This window comes from Xiphias gladius, chromosome 18, assembly GCF_016859285.1.
Source record: "Xiphias gladius isolate SHS-SW01 ecotype Sanya breed wild chromosome 18, ASM1685928v1, whole genome shotgun sequence".
NCBI lineage: Eukaryota > Metazoa > Chordata > Actinopteri > Istiophoriformes > Xiphiidae > Xiphias > Xiphias gladius.
This window is the reverse complement of record NC_053417.1, coordinates 13,952,977-13,973,340: the sequence shown is the minus strand read 5'-3', so window position 1 is coordinate 13,973,340 and position 20,364 is coordinate 13,952,977. Positions and strand designations below refer to the sequence as shown.

The 20,364-nt window shown below is 40.0% G+C and overlaps 2 protein-coding genes across 3 annotated transcripts; one reads left to right on the top strand and one right to left on the bottom strand.

Moving 5' to 3' along the window:
* Positions 1-823: 823 nt before the first annotated feature.
* Positions 824-14,511, top strand: srpk1a (SRSF protein kinase 1a). 2 transcript variants are annotated; one of them, XM_040152874.1, is made up of 16 exons: positions 824-950; positions 1,625-1,679; positions 5,065-5,192; positions 5,460-5,568; positions 5,727-5,814; positions 6,197-6,284; positions 7,779-7,885; positions 8,482-8,647; positions 8,745-8,770; positions 8,911-9,136; positions 9,271-9,660; positions 9,854-9,954; positions 10,276-10,383; positions 10,554-10,623; positions 13,461-13,553; positions 13,879-14,511. In XM_040152874.1, the coding sequence occupies exons 1-16, from the start codon at positions 938-940 to the stop codon at positions 14,061-14,063; spliced, it is 1,953 nt and encodes a 650-aa protein (XP_040008808.1). In that variant the 5' UTR covers positions 824-937; the 3' UTR covers positions 14,064-14,511. The 2 variants fall into 2 exon arrangements, with proteins under 2 accessions (XP_040008808.1, XP_040008807.1); XM_040152873.1 differs by lacking the exon at positions 13,461-13,553 and adding an exon at positions 11,809-11,901 and having other exon boundaries at positions 13,879-14,510.
* Positions 14,512-15,333: 822 nt separating this feature from the next.
* Positions 15,334-19,876, bottom strand: lhfpl5b (LHFPL tetraspan subfamily member 5b). Its single transcript, XM_040153371.1, has 3 exons — positions 19,304-19,876; positions 16,744-17,000; positions 15,334-15,610 (listed from the first exon to the last, which is right to left on the bottom strand). The coding sequence occupies exons 1-2, from the start codon at positions 19,710-19,712 to the stop codon at positions 16,753-16,755; spliced, it is 657 nt and encodes a 218-aa protein (XP_040009305.1). The 5' UTR covers positions 19,713-19,876; the 3' UTR covers positions 15,334-15,610; positions 16,744-16,752.
* Positions 19,877-20,364: the final 488 nt, after the last annotated feature.

The following is a 20,364-nucleotide window of genomic DNA, read 5'->3' as shown; positions in this document are numbered from 1 at the left end:
TGTATTGTGTTGTGTGGAAAGGCGTTGCTGTTATTTTGTCCACCCCATTTCTATCAGTGAGGGTAGACTAAATAACAGAAACACCTCTGTGTACAACGCAACACAGCTCAACAGCACCACACACTACATTCTCTAGAATGACCATACAGTTGAATCAACACCTCTTTAAGACAGTTTTGGTAAAAACTGATTATTATAACCTTCATGACTGAGGATTTATTGCAGGATTAATGTAATAGACTGCATTAGGTTTAGCCACATGTACCTAATAAACTGCCAACCGAGTGTACAAGACGTATGACACAGCTCAGTTTTTGTGAAACGCCTACATTCAACTTATGAGAGCTCTGTATGTTTAATTTGTTCAGTTTATATCTGAAACAATGTGTATGTCTACAGTACCATGTATTGGCCTTCTTCCTTTTTGTTTTCTCTTGCCTGTATTGAAGGTAATGTAAACGGTGCCTTGTAAGCCCATGTGGGCTGGGCACCCAAAAATATTCACCAAACGGGCAAAGTGGGCAACTGCCCAGGGGCAGCAAAACTGCCAGACCCACTGCGTGTTAATTTCGTTTGTGGTTATTTCATTAACTGCACATTTCTTAAGGAATGTGAACCACCTAAGAACAACATCAAGCCAGGCCCTGCAGCTGATTTAGGTAATTTATGGCTCCTTCTAAATATAGTAAATAAAGTAATAAAGCACACTAGGGGCCCAACAGCAATATCTACACAGGGGCCACCTCAGAGGTCGATCCGGCCATGCAGTCTTCTGCCTGCAGCTTCAGTGTAGTGAAGTCCATGAAGATGTTTTGATGCTCAGGTGGAGACTTCATCACTGGGGCAGCTCCCCATGAGCAAAACGAGCTAGTGCGCACGCGTGGAACATTCGATCACTGGTGGTGTAGCTAACGGCTAAGCTACGGGTCCAGCCAACATGGAGAGGAAAGGTAAATCTTTACACCGACACTCTGCACCCTGCGTGGGCAATGTTAGCCCGTGTGTGAGTGTGTGCGTGTGCGCGTCGACGCTGCAGTGGATGTCACAAATGTAAAGTTTAGCCGAGCCGCATGCATTCAGATGGTGGTTTAACTGAACGCGTCTGTCACGCTCTGTTGAGCTGGGGCGAGCTACGTTAGCTCTCCAGACGTTAGCTTTAGCTTCAATGGGACATGTCAGGATTAGCGAGCCGCGTTCAGCTTTCTAGCGCTTTCCGTTTCATACACAAGCTAAAACACCGACAACATTCACCAGCTGGTGCTGTATTAGCGGACCTGCTAACCACGAGAGTATATAAAATTAGTTCTTGGCACACAAACGTTGCAGTCGGTGAGATGAACGGTTACCTATGTGGGTAGCTTAGTGATTTTACTTAACGTTAGATGGTTTCCAGTATCAAACTGGTTGACACATGCACCGCAGTTGCGATTTACATACTGGTATTTGCAAACATGATATATCACAACCCACGGTGACCCGAGTTTATGAGCTGTAAGGTGAGGTAGTTATATCCTTTACCTCAGACTGTGTCGTCTTTTTTTTTTTTGTCTTGACTGTGAGCTGGAGATCAAACGGCAGCTTTAGACAATGGAAATAACAATTTGTCATTGGTTTCTTCTGACAGTTCTGGCACTCCAGGCGAGGAAGAAGAGGGCGAAAGCAAAGAAGACCAGCAAAAAGTGAGTCTTTCCCCTAGTTCAAGTTCGTCTCTTCGTGTTGTACACGATAACCTCACACTAGCATGAATTTGGCAGTCGCACTCGGTCGGTGGTTGTTCAGTTGCGGTTTTGACACGTGTGTTGTCTGTACATGGTCCAAACTTTTAGATGTGAAACTGACAAAATGTCTTTGGCTGAATGTTTACACTACTAATTTATTTTTTGCTCTGTGCACGATCCAGAAATAAAGTGAAGTGAAGTGAAAGACTTATTAAAGTATCTCAGGAGAATCGTGAGGTTGAGCAACTGGGTTGGTTTCCACAGCTTTCCATTTTTACATGGGGTTCAAGTGAAAGCAGTATCGTTGTCTACAAAGTTTCGGACAGTCATTATAATAGGATACATGTTGTAAGCAGTCCATATACAATGTGAAATAAATTCCTGAAGGCTATGTCCTACTATCAAATAGTTTTTTTAATGATTGCATTAAGATAAAGCAAATTTAGGGATGAAAATACACTGCTCAAGCGTTGATCTCCAATACTGATTGTTTTGGTGTACCTAACAATCTACTAATCATGCCATCAGTGGCATCCTCTGGAGTGTTACATAACAGCCTGTGCTATATTTAAAACAAGAATGAAGAAGCCCACATCAGCCCACCGAAGCATGGTGTTTCACTGAAAACAGCACTATTACAGATACTCATCTCCTGGCAGTGTTATCTTCAAGGCTGAAACTTGCATGTCCATTACGCATAAGAATCATATGATACTAACAATCAAGATAAAATTTTAAAACAGTACTGTTGCACGCCACAGTCACCCTTGCATGCTGAGCACCATATATATAGATGAGCAGTAACGCTTCTTCTCGGGGACATAGCGGAGGGAACTGGCTATAGTTTTAAATCAGCTGTCCGGATAAATATCAATTCAACGTTGGAATCTCTGAGAAAACGCATATCAGAATGACTTGAATATTAGAGCATACAGTTGCCTTCACACCCAAAATGATGAGCACTGGCAAAAAATAGGAGCACTCGCTCAAAAATAGAGTCACCATGTTTTATTTTTCTTGAAAAGATGACTAATTGGAGTTGTGTCTGGCTCCATATTTAAATAATTCCCTTGGTTCATCCCTGTCTTCATTCTTCGACAGTTAATGAAGAGCTGTGACTGAGTATGAGAACTGCAAAGATGAATTTTTAGTATCAATTCTGTTTGCTTCCTACAAATGTGTTACTGTTACAAGCAGTAATGCATTACTAGCAACTGCATTTCAAATGGAAAAGTCATCATTTGGAAGTCAAATTTCAGTTAAAATAATTCAATAAATAATCGCAGCTGTTTGTTCTGTCATTGGTGCACAAACTTGCTTACAACCTCTTTTCTTCAAATAACCATGTCAGGCATGATTTTGCAGATTATGTGGAAACCAGCAGCCCATTTGTGAGACACTACAGACCAGTTTAGGAATTTATTTGAATGTGATCTCAGCTCTCTTGGCTCCCCTAGTGATGAGCAGCCTTAATCTCCTCTGTGGAGAAAGTAACATCAGACTGTGTGGCTTTCAAGTTAATATTAGCAACTGTACTGTTGGCAAACACAGATTATAGGATGACACACACACACACACACACACACACAGACAAACTTCTCACATGCCATTTATTGTATTTACTACATAAAATGTCCCTGTTGTGCTTGGTTGAAATGCCAGAACCGCTGTATTTATATTTCACATGTAAAGATTTGTATGACTAAATTAACAAAACCTCAAATTAGAGATAAATCTCATTAAAAATCTGAAGTTCATTCCCCCTATATATTAACCTAAAACATCCTGTTGTACATTGACGCCTGCTTTGATAAATTTTTGCTCCAGTTATGGTCAAACACCAGTAAATACAGATTTAAAAAGTCTGCACGCAGTGATCCAATTATTTAATATGCATTTCAGGCTGAGCCCTTTCTTCATGTGCTAATTGCCAAACATTAATTGTACAATGACACTTAATTTGCAGTTTGTTTTTTGTTTTTTGTTGTGTACTAGACTTTTAGTAGAATAAAATGATATTTTAATGCATCATTTGTCTTTAGTGTACAAAACTTTGGGCCATATTTTTAATGTTATTTTCTGAATGTCTTTGTTTTAGTTCAGTCTTCTATGACTGGCTCTAGAGGGACTTTGTCTCTTCCAACTGACATCCTGACATAATGAAAAAATAATTGAGCTTTTTAATTATGGGACACCAGTGGCTCAGAGGCTTGTACCCTCTTCTTTGTCTTAATGATGATGCATATATATTTTTTCTCCTTTTTAATGCAGCTGCTGTTTAGCTTTCTTGCCCCTGACCCTAGTGATTTATTATTGAGTATCTAACAATACCAAGTACAGAAGTCGTGATTCAGCAGTGTTTATATGTTCCTACAGATACACAGCGTACACTTAGTCTAAAATGGGTCCTCAGTAAAATTAGTAAAGCCATAATTATTCAGACATGTTTTCACAGCTGAATAGCTGTGCCTTAAGAAATGTACCCTACAGCACAGATTTACTTAAATGTTTTGTATAGTCTCTTTACGTGTGATATCTGTGGAAGGAGGATTTGTCAGTGTGGATCTGATGTGGCAGGAAGTTTTTGACAGGATTTTAACAGGCTCTCTTTATGGCTTGCATGAAGAAGATGTAGAAGTTAAGGAGCTTTTTTTTTAAAATTGTCAGCAGCACTTTAAAGGTTGGGTTAATCAGAAAAATGTTTCTTTAACCCAAGTTGTATTTGCTGGCATTGCTCGATTACAGTCGCTGTCAAGCCGCTGATTATTTCTTTAAAAAAGATAAAGATCAATAAAAAAACTGACTGGATTGGTTTCAACATTAGTCTTGTAGATTAGCTCTGGACATCCCTTTTATTAATCTGAGCTAATATAGAAGTCCAAATTCGTTCAGATTATTGGAGATTCTGAGTGGTATTTAGCATTTATTTAAATTATAAGTGTATCTTAAATTCAACTGGTTAGACCATGACAGAAACTGACAAAGCTTTCTTTTATTGACATCCAGGCCAAACTAAGACACGTAAAGGCAGTTAGACCAAAGTTTACAATTTAATTCCCAGGTGATGATTCAAATTAACAACCTGTCACAGGTTTAAAGGCAAGTTTTGTGTGCTGTTAAATTTGTAGGGTGGAGTCTTATGGTTAACTGTTAAAAATCTCCTGAAAAGATGTAGAATATTTCATTTGTTAAATATGAATGCATTTCTGTAATTAAATGACAGGTAATTGGTAAGAAGAGCTGTGAAGATTAATGCTGAAAGGACTTCTGCTCTCAGACAGGAAAGAATATGTCAGTTACTGTGTTCCTAATGAAGTCAATGATGGTTGATGTGTTTGTCCATCAGACAGCCAGCTAATCCCAGAACTCGACAGCAGCCCCAGCTAGAAGCCTCGCCTCAGGAGCCCGAGGAGCCTGAGGAGATTCTCGGCTCCGATGATGAGGAGCAGGAGGATCCTAATGACTACTGCAAAGGTGAGTCCGTCCTACTCTGTATGTTTACACGCACAGTATAACCCAGTTATTGTGAAAACCAAACTGAAACATTTGATTCAAGTGTTTACATGGTTTTCAGTAAAAAACGCCCCCAATAACTGATTTATGCCAATTTACTGACTTAATTTAACTAAGATAACCCAGTTCAGGTGTTTACCTGACAGTTACAATAACCAGTATATTGTCTTCAATAAGGTCGTAATCAGTTATTACATTTACGTTAATGTGCATTTTCTTTTCTTCTAGGTGGCTACCACCATGTGAAAGTAGGAGACCTTTACAATGGAAAATATCATGTTATACGGAAACTGGGCTGGGGACACTTCTCCACGGTGTGGCTTGCCTGGGACATCCAGTATGAAAAAAACTTTACTGCATATTCTTACTGCACTGTTTTGTTTTTCAAACCTCAAGTTTGATAACAGATACAATAGCAGCTGACTCTGAGACTGTTGTAGTAGGACCTTGTACGGTGCTTCCTTTTAGTGAACATTACTTGCGCTTTGGTTGCAGGGTGAAGAGATTTGTTGCAATGAAGGTGGTGAAGAGTGCGGAACACTACACGGAGACAGCAGTGGATGAGATCAAACTCCTCAGATCTGTAAGTAGCTCAGCTAATTGCACACAGTAGCTTCTGTGAGTTGATATCACATAATTCAGGAAGCACTTTAGGAAGCTCTTTAAATGTACACAAACATCTATTGATGTCTTGAGTACAGACACTCAAAGTTAATTACAACACAGATGGCACAACACAACAGGAGCATGTTTCCAGTGCAAGCCTTTACCGATTGTACATAATGAGTTGCTACTTGTAAAGTACTGTGTAACAACTTTCAGCATGTTAGGCTTGTCTGATCAAGTAGTATTGCATAGTTACAGACGAAGAGACGCGAATGCCAATCCTGTATTCGTCAAGTCATATATTAGTAAGTGTAAATCCCGAATGTTTCGATTGCATTGTTCCCTTTCTTTGTCTTCAGGTAAGAAACTCAGACCCCAATGACCCCAACCGGGAGATGGTGGTCCAGCTGCTAGATGACTTCAAGATCTCTGGTGTCAATGGAACTCGTATCCTTTACAGACAAATAGTGCAAATGCTTCCTGGTCTTTTATGACTCAGATTAGATGTGTTTAGTAGCTTCCTACTGGAAAGAATAAAGTTAATTAATTCTTAGAAAAATACTTTTTCAGGGAAAGGATCCTTCTTTTCCTTGGTGTCAAATTTAGTGGGAAAGCAGTATATAAGTAACAAATTAAACAGCAGGTGTCGGCTGGACTTAATGGAACCTTGTGTGTCCCAAACAGATCTCCACCTATCACAACACTTTGGCTGAGTAATGCCCCCTAATGCCACATGGATAGCTATAGCTGTAATATGAGACTCCCTTACAACACTGTTGACCTGTCATGACCATCCTTTCTGGTAAAAAAAAAAAAAAAAAATGCTATTCCTCATGTAGGTGAATTACCACAGGGCCTCGACATGTTTAGTAAATTGTTCTTTCCTAATGAGTTTTCAGTTTGGCTTTACTTGTATTGCATTTAGAAATGTCCTGAGCTGATCCTAAGGATCAGTATCGAGGCTGATCCAGGCATATTTCAGTGGCATGGTATCAGCTAAAATAGGATCTGATTTTGAAGTTGGTTTTCTTTACTGTTCTTTGCTTTGTTTTGTACACCTCAGACAAATTGTTTTGCAGCTCCTCTCCTTTAAGACAGCCGGCCTCTACAGTGCAGCATCCCGCTTCATAAGCCAGTGAAAATTAGTGTCTCAAAGTAAAATATTAATTGGATGCAGTGGTGAGTGACTCTGAGTTCAGACACTGAGGTTGGAAATATACAAAGGTTCACTTAGCTCCGACGCTTATAATCATTAGCAAAGCGGTGTACAAAACATTAAGCTGCAGCTCTCATTTTTAGCTGGTGCGGAGCAGCGCTTTGGGTAGTTAAAATGACAAACGTCGCCAGTGGTACATGATATCAGCTGTCGTTAATTAATGTTAATTCTGTCAGTAACTTGATAACAGGCCTAAATTAAACTTAGCTGTTTTGGGTTTGTGTGCTCTCTGCACACTGCTGTCAGTAATTGTCAAAGATATTTTCTGAGGGAAGAACTACCACTCTGTAACATCACTGTACAACCATGAGTGAACTCACTGTTTTCATGGTTACAACAAATCCAGCAGTGTGAAACTTCTTTCTATTGGATTGAATCTTGTTACTGTCAGGGATGGCATTCTCCCAACTCAACTTTCATTCATATATCAATAATTTAAGCTTATAAACTTTACTTTTTAAACCATGACTTTCAGTATTTGGATCAAGAAGCTCATAAAAATTTTTAAAAAAAAAAGGTGTGTGAGATTAACTAATCTACAGCTGTGTTATTTCAATGTTTCAGATCCAAAGGCTATTTAATCAACATTTAAGTACCTTTTTAAATTAAGTATGTGATTGGACTAGGTATCGGCAGTTACCGAATATTAGGACTCGGAGTGTCTCAGATCGGAATCGGGACATCAGTAATTGCATTGTTACTATCTTGACTGCTGTCATCTTCAGATGTCTGCATGGTGTTTGAGGTGTTGGGGCATCATTTATTAAAGTGGATAATAAAGTCCAATTACCAAGGGCTGCCCCTGCCGTGCGTGAAGAGCATCATCAGACAGGTAACCCGAGACTCAGTGTCGCACCTTTTTTATGCAGATGACTCATGATGAAGGTTCAGTTATAGCTTCCACCAGCTCAAAGCAGTCATGTAGCCTCCAGGCTGAATGATCAATGGAAACCAGTCAGGGCAGAGCATGTAGTGAACTGAAAATACAAACAGTGAGCAAGTCAAACCTGCCTCTTTACATGACAGATGGAGTGAGAAAAATTGTGAAGCTTGAAGTGAGTTTTTTTCAGCCAAGGAGCTTTTGTTGTGATGGAATGAGTAAGTGATTCAGTAATATTGATACATCATATATATGTTGCCAGGAAGTATAACTATTATTTACGTTTGGATTATTTATTATACAATGTAAATCATTACCAAACATGGCAAATTACAAGGATTTTATTTTTACTTTGTTCAGAATGACAACATTTGTGTCCCTCTGAGGCACATGTGTATTAGCCATGTATTCCATTTGTTTTAACTGTGTAGAAAACCAAAAGAGACACAGAGAAAAACATATTGAAATATTAACATTTTCAGTTCAGCTCAAATGTGTAGTTTAACTTTTACAGTCAGTTAATCATTTTCCATGCATGCATTTTCCAGGTACTCCAAGGCCTGGACTACCTGCACACAAAGTGTCAGATCATTCACACAGACATTAAGCCAGAGAATATCCTAATGAGTGTTGATGAGCCTTATGTCCGCAAGCTCGCAGCAGAGGCCACAGAGTGGCAGAGGGCTGGGGCACCTCCTCCCTCTGGTTCAGCAAGTATGAGACACATACACACACACAAACACACACATATGTTCATATGTACATTCATAGTTTGATAACAGTTTGTATTCATCTGATATTCTCTTTTCAGTAAGCACAGCACCAGCTCCAAAACAGGTACAACCCTTTTATTATTTACTATTTTGCACAGGACATCAGCCTCCCACATTTCAGTATAACACACTTTCAAAGCAGTCCCAAAAATATGCAGCTATCAATGAAAGCCGCCTTCTATTTCCCGCATTCTTCTCTGACAGACAGTAAAAATGTCCAAGAACAAGAAGAAGAAGTTAAAAAAGAAGCAGAAGCGTCAAGCAGAGCTGTTGGAAAAGTGCATCATGGACCTGGAAGAAATGGAAAAGACCACAGAGGCACGAGAGGAGGAGGATGATGAAGATGAGGATCCACAGTCTCCAAAAGGACGGGTGTGTGCTCCTCTCAGACAGGTGTCACTTCAGGAGCTAGGAAACAAGGAAACAGTGGGTAAGAAGCCAACATCACAGGAGTAATGTGTGCTACTTCATTTTTTATTGCTGTTGGTTAAAGTTCTAATAAATTCCCTGGTTTGAGTCATTTCAAAAAAAGAATTGTCAACTGTACTGTCCTTACACCGTCAGAGAGCAGTGTGCATGGAGATCTCATGAGGGTGGGACCAGAGGGGCTGACGGAGCTGAACTGTAATGGCCATGTGGAGGTGGAACAGAGACAGTCCCAGTGGAGGGACGAAGACCAACATAATGGCAACACAGAGCCCTCAGAGAAAAGTGCCAGTCAGGAGGAGCAACACATGGAATCCCCTGTCCACCCTATCTCCAACGGTGTGGACTCTGCTGATCTCAATGAGCTTGACACTGAGACCGAAGGCAGGAGCGCTCAGAGGAGTGGAGTTACTGAAAGACACCTTCTTGTTGGGCTGGAGGAAGGAGAGCTGGAGCAAAGCATTTTGCAGGAGGAGGGAGAGGACGGGCCTGACTGTCAATATAGAACCCATGAAAGCCTGAGAAACGGTCAGTCAGTCAGCCAAAATCAGTACATCTACTAACTGCAAAAAGGTTTGGTGGCAGCAGTTTGTTCTGGTAGGGCTGCTTTGGAAGCTAATAAGTGCTCAGCCATGTGAACTTTGAAATATTGATTGTTAAACTATTTGTTTATTAGATTTTTAGTCCATCCTTATCTGTGTCTCTCTGTGCTCTGATGTAGGCAAGCTAACAGCAGGATCCCTGCTAGTTAACCCCCTTGAACCACTCAATGCAGACAAGATCAAGGTCAAGATTGCAGACTTGGGAAATGCTTGCTGGGTGGTGAGTAGTCTGCTAATGACTTAAGGGATTTCCTGATTGGGGATGAAGACTTGCACAGAGGAACACATCCAGTGTCATCTTTCTACCAAAATAGAAATACTTCAGTCTTGTAGCTCTTTGTTTATATACAGTATAGTGTTTAAGTTCAGATGTGGAATGGCAGATGCGGTTTCGTACAGTTCTCTACAGTCTCCACACATTTATAAATCTTGAATATATTTCTCCCATTGTAACAGGATACAGTCTGTAGGCTCTGTCACCTACCATTTTTTAGAATCTTGTCTTTTATGAATTGTTCCCCCCTCTGTTTCCCTCTCTCAGCACAAGCACTTTACAGAAGACATACAAACACGGCAGTACCGATCCTTAGAGGTGCTCATTGGTGCTGGGTACAGCACACCAGCTGATATATGGAGCACAGCCTGCATGGTGAGAGGTTGCACTGATAATCAGCTTGTATTGTATTAAAACAAACAAACAAAAAAATCATAGTCCAATGTACCTTACAGACCTCAGTAGCATTATGAGAGTGTAGCAAGTTGTGGGAAGGAGTAAATATATCCCTTCATACAGTATCTTTTCCTTGTTTTTTTCCTTAGGCCTTTGAACTTGCCACAGGGGACTACTTGTTTGAACCACATTCTGGGGAAGATTATTCCAGGGATGAAGGTATTGCTGGGACTTCCTCTTCTTCTCCATTTTCTGTTTTATCCAGTTATAATTAAACAGCGTTAATCCTAAGTATTACATTTAGCAGTATTTTTTAAAAGTATGCCTCACTGGTAAGAGGCTTTTAGCATTGTTGGTTAACGTTTAACAGTTATTGCTACTGTGAAAAGCTTCATGATGTTTTTATTGTTAAATTGGCCTTCGTTAGTTCTTAAGTCTCGTCGTGAATTACTGAAATTATTAAACATATCTAATAAGAGTTTCACAGTTGGCATGGCAATTTGTGTCCTTCACTGCAAATTAATGTGCAGTTTGCACAGTAAGTTGCAGTGCACTTTGCTCAATTTTTTACAGTGTTAGCACTTAAAATGAGGTACTCCGTTACAGTGATTTCAAATGGTCTCACATTTAGAAGAAATGTAGATGAGAATCATGTGATGATGAGTACCTACATTCCTGTGTTTATTTCCTCTCTAACACCTTCAACCACATTTTCTGCCGCACTGGAGACGGGGCCATCCATTCACTTCCTCACTTACCTTTCTGCATCTCCTCATCACTTACTCCTCACGCTTCCTTGTTCTACTTTTTATGTTTTCTTTATGTAAATGTTGGCTTGCTGCATAGCTTGAGTTGTCTGTACTGACTTGATCCTGCTGTGGCATGCCAGGTATGTACTGAGATTCAACCTTCAGTTCATTGGCACATATCCCGCAGCTGTGAATACTTTTTCACCTACATGCACTCCTAAGTTCTCCTGCTTACTATCCTACCACTGCTTTCTCTGTCGTTTGGCTGTGCTTTATTGGATTTTTTTACTAATCACTCATCCCTTATCAGAGTGTGCTGTACTTGTTTCAGTGTGAATGGCTTTGAAAGCTGTGCTTTAAGCCTTATTTTCAGTCAGATTCAGTCTTCAGGTTTGTTTTCATATATGAAAGTTAATGGCCTACATGTGTTCAAATGCTTGTAAATGTGAAAAAAATAATACAGGCTTGCAATACCTGTGCTTCTTGTCATACTAGGCTGTCATCATCCATTGTACCTAATTCATTGATTCCACATGACCGTTTGCCATCTCTCTGCTATCCCCTCTCCCACCTGCCATCTCCTCTCCTCTCTCCAAAACTGTTTCCCTGTGACTTCCCATCTTCCCTCTCCTCCTCTGATATGCCTCATTTCCAGACCATCTTGCTCTCATGATTGAGTTGCTTGGTAAAATCCCTCGTCACTATGCTCTGAGTGGGAAATACTCACAGGAATACTTCACCAAGAGAGGTACGCCACCCCTCTGTCTGCGGCCTGCTGTGGGAACGGTGGTGGACGGCAGGGAGAAGGGTAAAGGTTTCAGTCAGCACATTCAGATCTACCAAAACTATTGGTGTGCGCAGGGAAGTGGGCACAATGGTCAATACAGACCAATAAATGTCTGTTACTTTGAGCGTGGCCATCAGACATTGATTAGAGTATCAGTAGTTCTGCCAACGATTGCCTGGCAGAGGTACAGTCAGTATGTCCTTAGTTCCAGCCAAGGGACTTGGCTGGATACTAGACACTATTGATCTCCACAGGGGAGTCAGGGTGTGAGGTCAGTCACAGGAGTGAATACTTTTAACTTAATCTAATAGAATAATTGAATCACAGACAAATTGTTGAAACTTTGTTGCACCCTTTCTGTTAATCACAGGTCTAAAGTGTATAATAATTGAGTTTCAGATTATTAGTGTTTTTAGTGACATCAGAAAGTGCAAGTGTTACTGAGTATTTTCAACAATATGATAATTATACTTGACCCTGGGAAAAATATCTCAGGCTCAGGAACTTGTAGGCATTTTGCATCATGCTCAAGAGCACTTCTGGAGGACAGATGTCTGCCTGCTGGGGGGCGCTGGAACCTGGATCCTAGTCTCTGTGCTTGGAAAACCACTCTGCTGCCATTCAATATCTTGAAGAGTCTTGTAGAGCTAAAATGATTAGTCAGTCAGTTGCAAAGAAAATTAATTGACAGCTATTTGATAATTGATATATATTTTTTCATGCAGAAATCCATGATGAAATGATAAATAAAGAAAAGAATCCTGGTGGTTAATTCTAGCCCTAGAGTCTTGGTAACATAACGCAACGAGATTTTATTTTTATTTGTCGATATTGTGAAATGCTGCAAGCGTGATGAAAACGTCCAGATCTCTATGTTTAGACCCATTAATGATTCTGTAAAAATGAAGATGTTGTGTATATATATAAATGGCTTCACCAGATATAAAAAACAAATGTATAAACTTGATAAATAATTTTGATTTTAGTAGATTAATATTTCAAAGATGTTCAATATAAATTTGATAACTGTAGTTGTAGGTGATGACGCGTCATAAAACACTACTTTTAGGTTTATGTGAGAAGCTGACGTTTTTGCTTGGAGATTGAACTACATGAACAGGTGCCTCACTGAACAACAGATCACAGATCTCGGAAAGATCACATCTACTAATTCCACTCTAGCTGAAGTATGAATTTGTCATTGGCAATATGCGTCCCATCCAATGTCTGATTGGCTGCAGAGGCAAAACTGCAGCTATTGATTCTGGAGACAGCAGAACCTTACAGCTCTTTTTATGTCTGATGGCCATGTTTGATACCTTAATTTGTAGCTGTTCTGGTCTGTGCACCCTTAACTCGGCAACAGTGTGGCTCGTGTGTGCTGTCAGCCTGACCCTGCTCTTCCTCAGCCCCTCCATCCACACACCCAGAGTTGGGCCTGTGACTGGGACACTGTCTGATGAATCTGTTGTTTGTCCTGTCTGTCTTCCCCTCTCCTCTTGCAACGGTCTGCCATGTAGACCATATAGCGCTGATCATTGAGCTGCTGGGGAGTGTCCCACGCAAACTCATAATGACCGGCAAATATTCCAAGGATTTTTTCACCAAGAAAGGTAAAACAAAAAGTGTCAGTGTCGAGATTAGAGTTTTTGGAGTGAGAGTTTTCTGTCTGTCCTTAGGATCATGCTCTAATGTTTTTAAAATTATACTGGCACAAAGCTTTCATACATTAAACATAAAGAATTGTCTGTTTGGGAAACACATTTACAGTTAAAAATATAAAATGTTTCCTGTATGTAATATCTAGATATTAAGAATGCATGTCCATAATGTTTTAATAGACTTGGCTACCTTGTACTGAGTTCACACATTCTAAAGTGTTGCGCTCTGTTCCTGCATGGCTCTCTGATACTGCGTTGTCTGTCTGGTTGACTGCAGGTGACTTGAAACACATCACAAAGCTGAAGCCGTGGGGACTGCTGGAGGTGCTGATCGACAAGTATGAGTGGCCCCGCGAAGAAGCAGAGTGCTTCACTGACTTCCTGCTTCCCATGCTGGAGCTGATCCCTGAGAAGAGAGCCACGGCCGCAGAGTGCTTGCGCCACCCCTGGCTCGCCCTCTAGTGGAAATCTCCAGCCTTTGCACCTCCCCTCTTTCCCACTTTCTCCAGAGACTGCAACAGATCACTTTCCAGTTTGGGCATATCAGATGAATATTTATTTCTCTTTTTGTTTTGTTGTTTTGAATTTCTTATGTTCTTGTTATTGAGCTAATGCTTCTGTGTCTGTTTGCTTTGTATTTGTTGGTTCTCGGTTGGTTCGGTGTGATGACGTCAGGAATCCAGTGGATTATATTTCTTTGTGGTTATGTTGGCTCCAACTGCTGTGCTCCGTTCACCCATCCAACTAGGCAAACCTGTTTATTGTACTGCTAGTGACTCATCCTTGTTTGTTACACTCCTGCACTAAAACCCAAACAAACCAAGGATATGTAGCCTTTGTTGGTCATTTTTGTCCCCTTTAAAAGGACTCGCTATCACTTCTTTCATTAGTGCTGTGTTTTTTTTTTTTTTTTTTTTTTTTTAATTAATATTTTTTTTTATTACGAATTACTTTGTTAAACTGCATATGTAAGGTATACATTTTGTATTTGTAAAGTAGGTTTAGGAAGTTGCACACTGGGCTGACATTTACACTGACTGCAGTAATGTTCTCAGCATTTCTCCAGAAAGACTCCAGTTTCTTACTGAGACATCCACTGTCTGATAAAGTAGGTATCTCATTTAGCCATAACAAATCCGTTGTCACCTGGTATCTAGTGTGGTTAGTTAATTATAATACATTTAGGTCTTTCATTTTCATGAGAGGCTGTTATTCTCATACACCTATTACAATTCAGGAATATAGTGTTTTAAAGGTTTGAACAAGATGACATTTTAAGAAGCCCAATATAAAGGAAGAAAGAAGTGAAAATAAACTGTATATATCTGTACCAAAGAGTTTGCCTTTATGTATATTACAGTTATGTACAGTTTCTAACAAATCTTATATCTTAGCTAAAATTATTTAGCTGGGTAGCTGTGTTTTAATAAAAGCATATGGAAGATGTGTTCAAGCTCAGTTGTGTGTATGGCCAACTGTTCAATAATGTCAATGTTTTTACCATAGAAATGGTGAGATCTGATGTTATGTAGTGGTGTCTCAAAATTGATCATATCAAAGTAACCTATGTATCTGTTGAGGCCTAGGTAAAAACAAAATTTACATCAGTGTCAGATTCAAGAACATAGACTTTGTGTGAGCTGTCAATTTACAAAACTGTACAACACACCATACAATAAAACAGATGTTCATACAATACAAAATGACTTTGTCAAGCTCGTTTATCTGAGTTTATTCGATTTTTTGACATAAATTACAGAGGTTAAACTCTGCACGAAGATATTATGCTCTGGTTTATGAAGCAGGACTAAAAAATTCCAATCCACCCAAAGTTGTTTACCACTACAACTGCTGTTGAAACAAACAAACACAAAAGGCAAGAAATATGAACAGTGTGACCTGAAATGCACCATGAAATTTCAAGATGCTTGTCTTGACCCTTGAATTCCATCAAAGTATGTCTGTATCAAACTGTGGTCTTGAAGGTCTGTGTATCCATCAGGGGTTTTCTGTAAAAGAAGAAAAATATGCTCTTAAAGATTCATTTATTTTATGGATTTAAGATACTGGGCCTTTGCTGGCTACTAACCAACTCTGTAATACTGTTTAATAGCCATCTAAACCAAAGTCTGAACTAAAGGGAGAATACTATTTTAATAACCTGCAAAAAAAGCAGGAGCACTTTAAAAAGACACGCAACTTAGACTTAATTCCATGAGTTGATGTTTTAGCTTGTAGGTTCTGGGACAAGCAGATGTATGAAATCATGTATATTAAGTAACTAAGACACTGACTTAGAACAATCTATACCAAATAGATTGTTCTAACTACTAAATCATTCAATTCTGCGAAACTCTACACAAACAAAATGTAATATGGTGAACTTCCATCCCTCTTAAAAAGTGGATATGCAAAAAAAAGGCCACGTGATGAAAAAAAAACAAAAAAACAACCCAGCTTACTGTGGGATACATATCAATGTCAGTGTGATGAGCTCAATATTAACATGTTTACCTGTGGTCTAAGAGAGTATGCACAGTAAATAAGTGCAAACCCCCCCCCAAAAAACTGTGGATATATTCTCTCTCTGTATGAAGTTAGACAACAGAAAAGTCGAAAAAGTAATACAATTAGGAAAGTGGAAAATACCTATGTGCTCAGGACAGCATGTAATTTTGAACATCAACAAATTTCATGAGAAATGCGCAAATTCCTTCTGCTGAGGATCATGTGATATGATCACTTAATGGACCTTGAGGGGGTATTGTTTTGTCAACGACTGTTCCCAAGGTGAAGAATTAAGTCTGAAGCTTAAAAGCTTTTTGTTTTTTTTTCTTAAATTCTAGAACCGCTGGTATGATTTGTAGTAGGCTTCTTGATATGTCAAAGTAGGGAAATCATGGAGTAAATATTAAAATGAATGATGGCTGAATTCTGTTTAGCTGCTTTAGTTTCACAGTCCTGTTACTAAATGCCTCACTGTCACACTGTCATGTCTTACTAGGACACGCCTGCACTTTTCCTACTGTGACAAGAAGGAAAATGTATACAGGAAAAAGTCCTGCAGCCAGCATTCAGACTCTCCGTACCAAGCTCCAGAGCGGAGACGGACCCTGCTTTGTTCCACACCCTCAGCCTTCACCTGTTTGCATTAACCCTCTCCTGTTCCCTCCACCTCAAAGTCATCCGGCAGCAGTTTGTCCTGCCGGTTGCCAAGAGTGAAGGACAGAAATGCCAGGAGGAGGGCATCCAGGATGCTGATGATGGCCAGGATGTAGGCCCAGCGCACCGTGCAGTTCCCCAGGCTGTACTTATCCGTCCTCTGGCCACACATCCTCTTCACCTCTGGAGAGTCCCAGCCGTCCGGGTAGATCATGCAGCCCATCACCATCAACACGGCTGCGGTGGGAGGAGGACACAGAAATGGCAGAGCCCTGCAGTAATTACCCCTTGTGTGCTCTTACTTTGAAAAATAATCATGAGGGAGGTTTTTCGAGTCTCCAGTGCAGGATACGGCCTAATGTGCCCACATAGAGTACCAAAGGTTTCGTTCATTTACGGTGCAGCAGGGCAGAGGGGGCTCAGTGGTGCTGTTGGTATGATGTACTGTTATAAAAGTTCTTCAATGTTAAATGCTCTTCATCTGCTAAAGTTTCCCCTGGGTTTTTGCCAGAGCTACTGTAAAAACTTAGATTAAAATCTGAAGATCAAGATCTTGGTCAAGATCAAGGAATTGCCAAGTAGTGGAAAGTAACTAGTCAGTAGATTTACTCAAGAACTGTGATTTATTAAAATTTTGCTACTTTTTGCTAATTTTATTACTTTATATTCTTTACTTTATAAACCACTATATTTACTTGAAGATATAGTTACTGGTTACTTTACACTAAGGTTAAGATTTTACATTTAAAAAAAACACATGATAAGCTTATAAAATTAAACACATTGTTAAGATTAAACCAGTGGTTCCCAACACTTTGGCTTGAGGCCCCTCACAAAAAACTGTGACCAGCTTTAGCTCCTTGTCAAAATGTTTCTATGAGCCGGTAGCAGTTCAATCAAAGTGACATTTCTCCTCTAAACTTCTGAGGTAGTTTCATTTAAATAACTGTTTGAGGCCCAAAGAGGCAAAATTGTCCAATACTTCACAAAAATGCAAAGACTACAGAGAATTCCAAAAAAATGAAAATAGATTTGTGTCACAGAAGTCTCTTTTTTCTTCGGTCCTACCTCGTTAATCATCTCACGACCCCTTAGATTTAGCTTGTGACCCTTTGGAGGGGGCCTGATCCTTAGGCTGGGAAACACTGGACTAAACTACTTGACTGCATTAGAAGTAGATAAATTAGCTCCACCTCGAGCAGCTACATCACTAAAATGCTGCCGACAAATCGTTGCGTCAATATTAACAACATAATTTCACACGGGTACTTTTACTATACTTAAAGTATATTTGGCTGATACTACTTCTGTACTTTTACTTAAAGATTTTGAATGCAAGATTTTTACTTTTCATTTACCTAAGTAAAAGATCTGAGTAATTCTGCCACAACTAGTTATATAGGCCTTTTTTGTGGTATACTACTGTTTATGGCTAGTTTCCTTTGCCCTGGTACGTTTCAGGTGCAATTTTAGATCAGTTAACAACACAGCAACACCTGATTTTGTTACATGAAACCGATCCACCTTCAGAGGTGTCAGAGTCTGGGCTGAAACTGGATCCCTTATCGGCTTCCGCAGTGAAGAACAGCACGTCGAGAACAAACACATGTTGTGCCTGAAACCAGAGAGGTGAGGAGGTGGCTCATGACAGGATGAGTTTGTCACCTCACACTTAATGCAGAGGACAGTTCATAAGAGAAGCACAGGTCTCACTCATCTGTCAGAGTTTTTAGATTAAGGTGCAGGAATTTGGTAGATTTGAAAGATTTTGTTGCATGTGAACTTTCATGACCAAATGTAAAAAGCTGATGAATGTTCAGACATTTAATTTGGATAATTACAGACGGATACTAAAACAAAATATAAGGTTGAGACTGACAAAGGCAACTACCAGAGTCTGTTTTAAGAGAATGCCTCAGTCTTAATAGTATGATGATAATTTAAGGATTCCCATTAGGAATGTTAGGGTTTTTAAATTTACAAATTAATGAAAAATGAAGGTCAAGCAGGTGAATGAATTTCCAATGTATTTAATTTACTTGAATTTTTTTTTTCCACTTAATGCTGCCTTTAAGACAGCAAGAACTAATGCCATTACAAAATTAGGATAATCAAAATCCCATCTGATATCCAGCTACATAGTAAATAATCGACATCATGTCGATTTATTTCCCAGCTTCACTGGGTTGGAAGCTTTTTTTCCCCTTGTTTAAAAAAAAAAAAAAAAAAAAAAATCAGTTCTTGACTATGGAATAAAATATGACCAGAAACTACAATATCATTTTTGGCTGGTGATTTTTTTTTTTTTTTACCCTTGTATTTTCATCTTTAAGATATTGAAAATACCACATTCTTTCCTCAAGTCGAAGCAATCATATTTTATACATCCTTTATGTAGACAAGTAACTAGTAGCTATAACGTTCAAATGAACGTAGTCGAGTAAAAAGTACGATGTTAACCTCTGAAACGCAATGGAGTTAAGTACAAGTACTTCAAAATCGCACCGAAGTACAGTAGTAGCCGCAGTAAATGCCCTCACCGGAGGCCAGCTGCATCCACGCGCAGATCTTGTAGACGTTCCCGGCGTTGCAGAAGAAGAACAGGCTGAAACAGACCATGGTGCCGACAACCAGCAGCATGGAGGTCCCCACGAAGAACATGGCAGTCCTGAAGGCCGGCGAAGGGATGGAGCCGAAGTCCAGCACGCTGCCCTTACAGGTGAGCTCCGAGGTCAGCGCGTTGCCGATGCAGTAGTGGAAGAGGCCGAAGTAGCCGGCCTGCGGGGTGCTGACGCTGTCCCCGATCCAGTAGGGCTGGATGAAGACCACCACGGTGATGATGGCGAAGCAGATGGTGAACACTGCCCACATGACGCCGATGGCTCGGGAGTTTCTCACGTAGTTGGTGTGGTAGATTTTGGCCGCCTCAAGGGCTGGGAGCAGATCCATATCCGCGAGCCAAAAAACCAAACAAACCAAAAAAAAAAAAAAAAAGGTAGGACTTTACAGCTTTTAGAAAACACCGTCAGCGTTTCTTTAGCAAGCCGTTGGCGTGGTTTGTTATTGTGCTAAATCCATATGGCCCGGGTCTTTACACGCCACAACACACACACACACACACACACACCTGTTGCGGCTGCGGCTGCCGTGCACTGAAATCGCTGGCTCCGGATCCAGCACCCTGGACAGCCCCTCACCTCGCCAACTAATGACGCGGCCGTGACGCCAGACCCGGACAGGTCCAGGACAGCGTGGGACCACAAACTGAATTATAATGGAAGCTTTTTACTACTACGCTAAAGTGTAATAAGTTCAAATAACCGAACAAGCAACAGCAAGGAATCAGGAATTATTTACAGCTTATAAACCCTCAATCGGTGGTGCCTTCAATTCCTCATAAATATATATATATACACTTGGGGATTTGGGGTTATTTTTATAATCACAATGCAGTTTTACTGTTGTTGTAATATGGTACAAACTCCATTTGTTCCAATATTTTTTAAATGTCCTAATATGATATTTAGTGAGTTTCTAAAAGCCATGGACATGGATTCTGATAGTCTGCTGAGGTCTATGGCTGATGCGCAGGAAGCTTAAA

Coding starts and splice junctions, on each gene's coding strand:
- srpk1a (XM_040152874.1), top strand. Junction 5,193..5,459: donor TCCTAATGACTACTGCAAAG/GTGAGTCCGTCC, acceptor CTTTTCTTCTAG/GTGGCTACCACCATGTGAAA. Junction 10,624..13,460: donor AGATTATTCCAGGGATGAAG/GTATTGCTGGGA, acceptor TCTGCCATGTAG/ACCATATAGCGCTGATCATT.
- lhfpl5b (XM_040153371.1), bottom strand. CDS start 19,712: ATGGATCTGCTCCCAGCCCTTGAGGCGGCCAAAATCTACCACACCAAC. Junction 17,001..19,303: donor GTGGATGCAGCTGGCCTCCG/GTGAGGGCATTT, acceptor CTCCCACCGCAG/CCGTGTTGATGGTGATGGGC.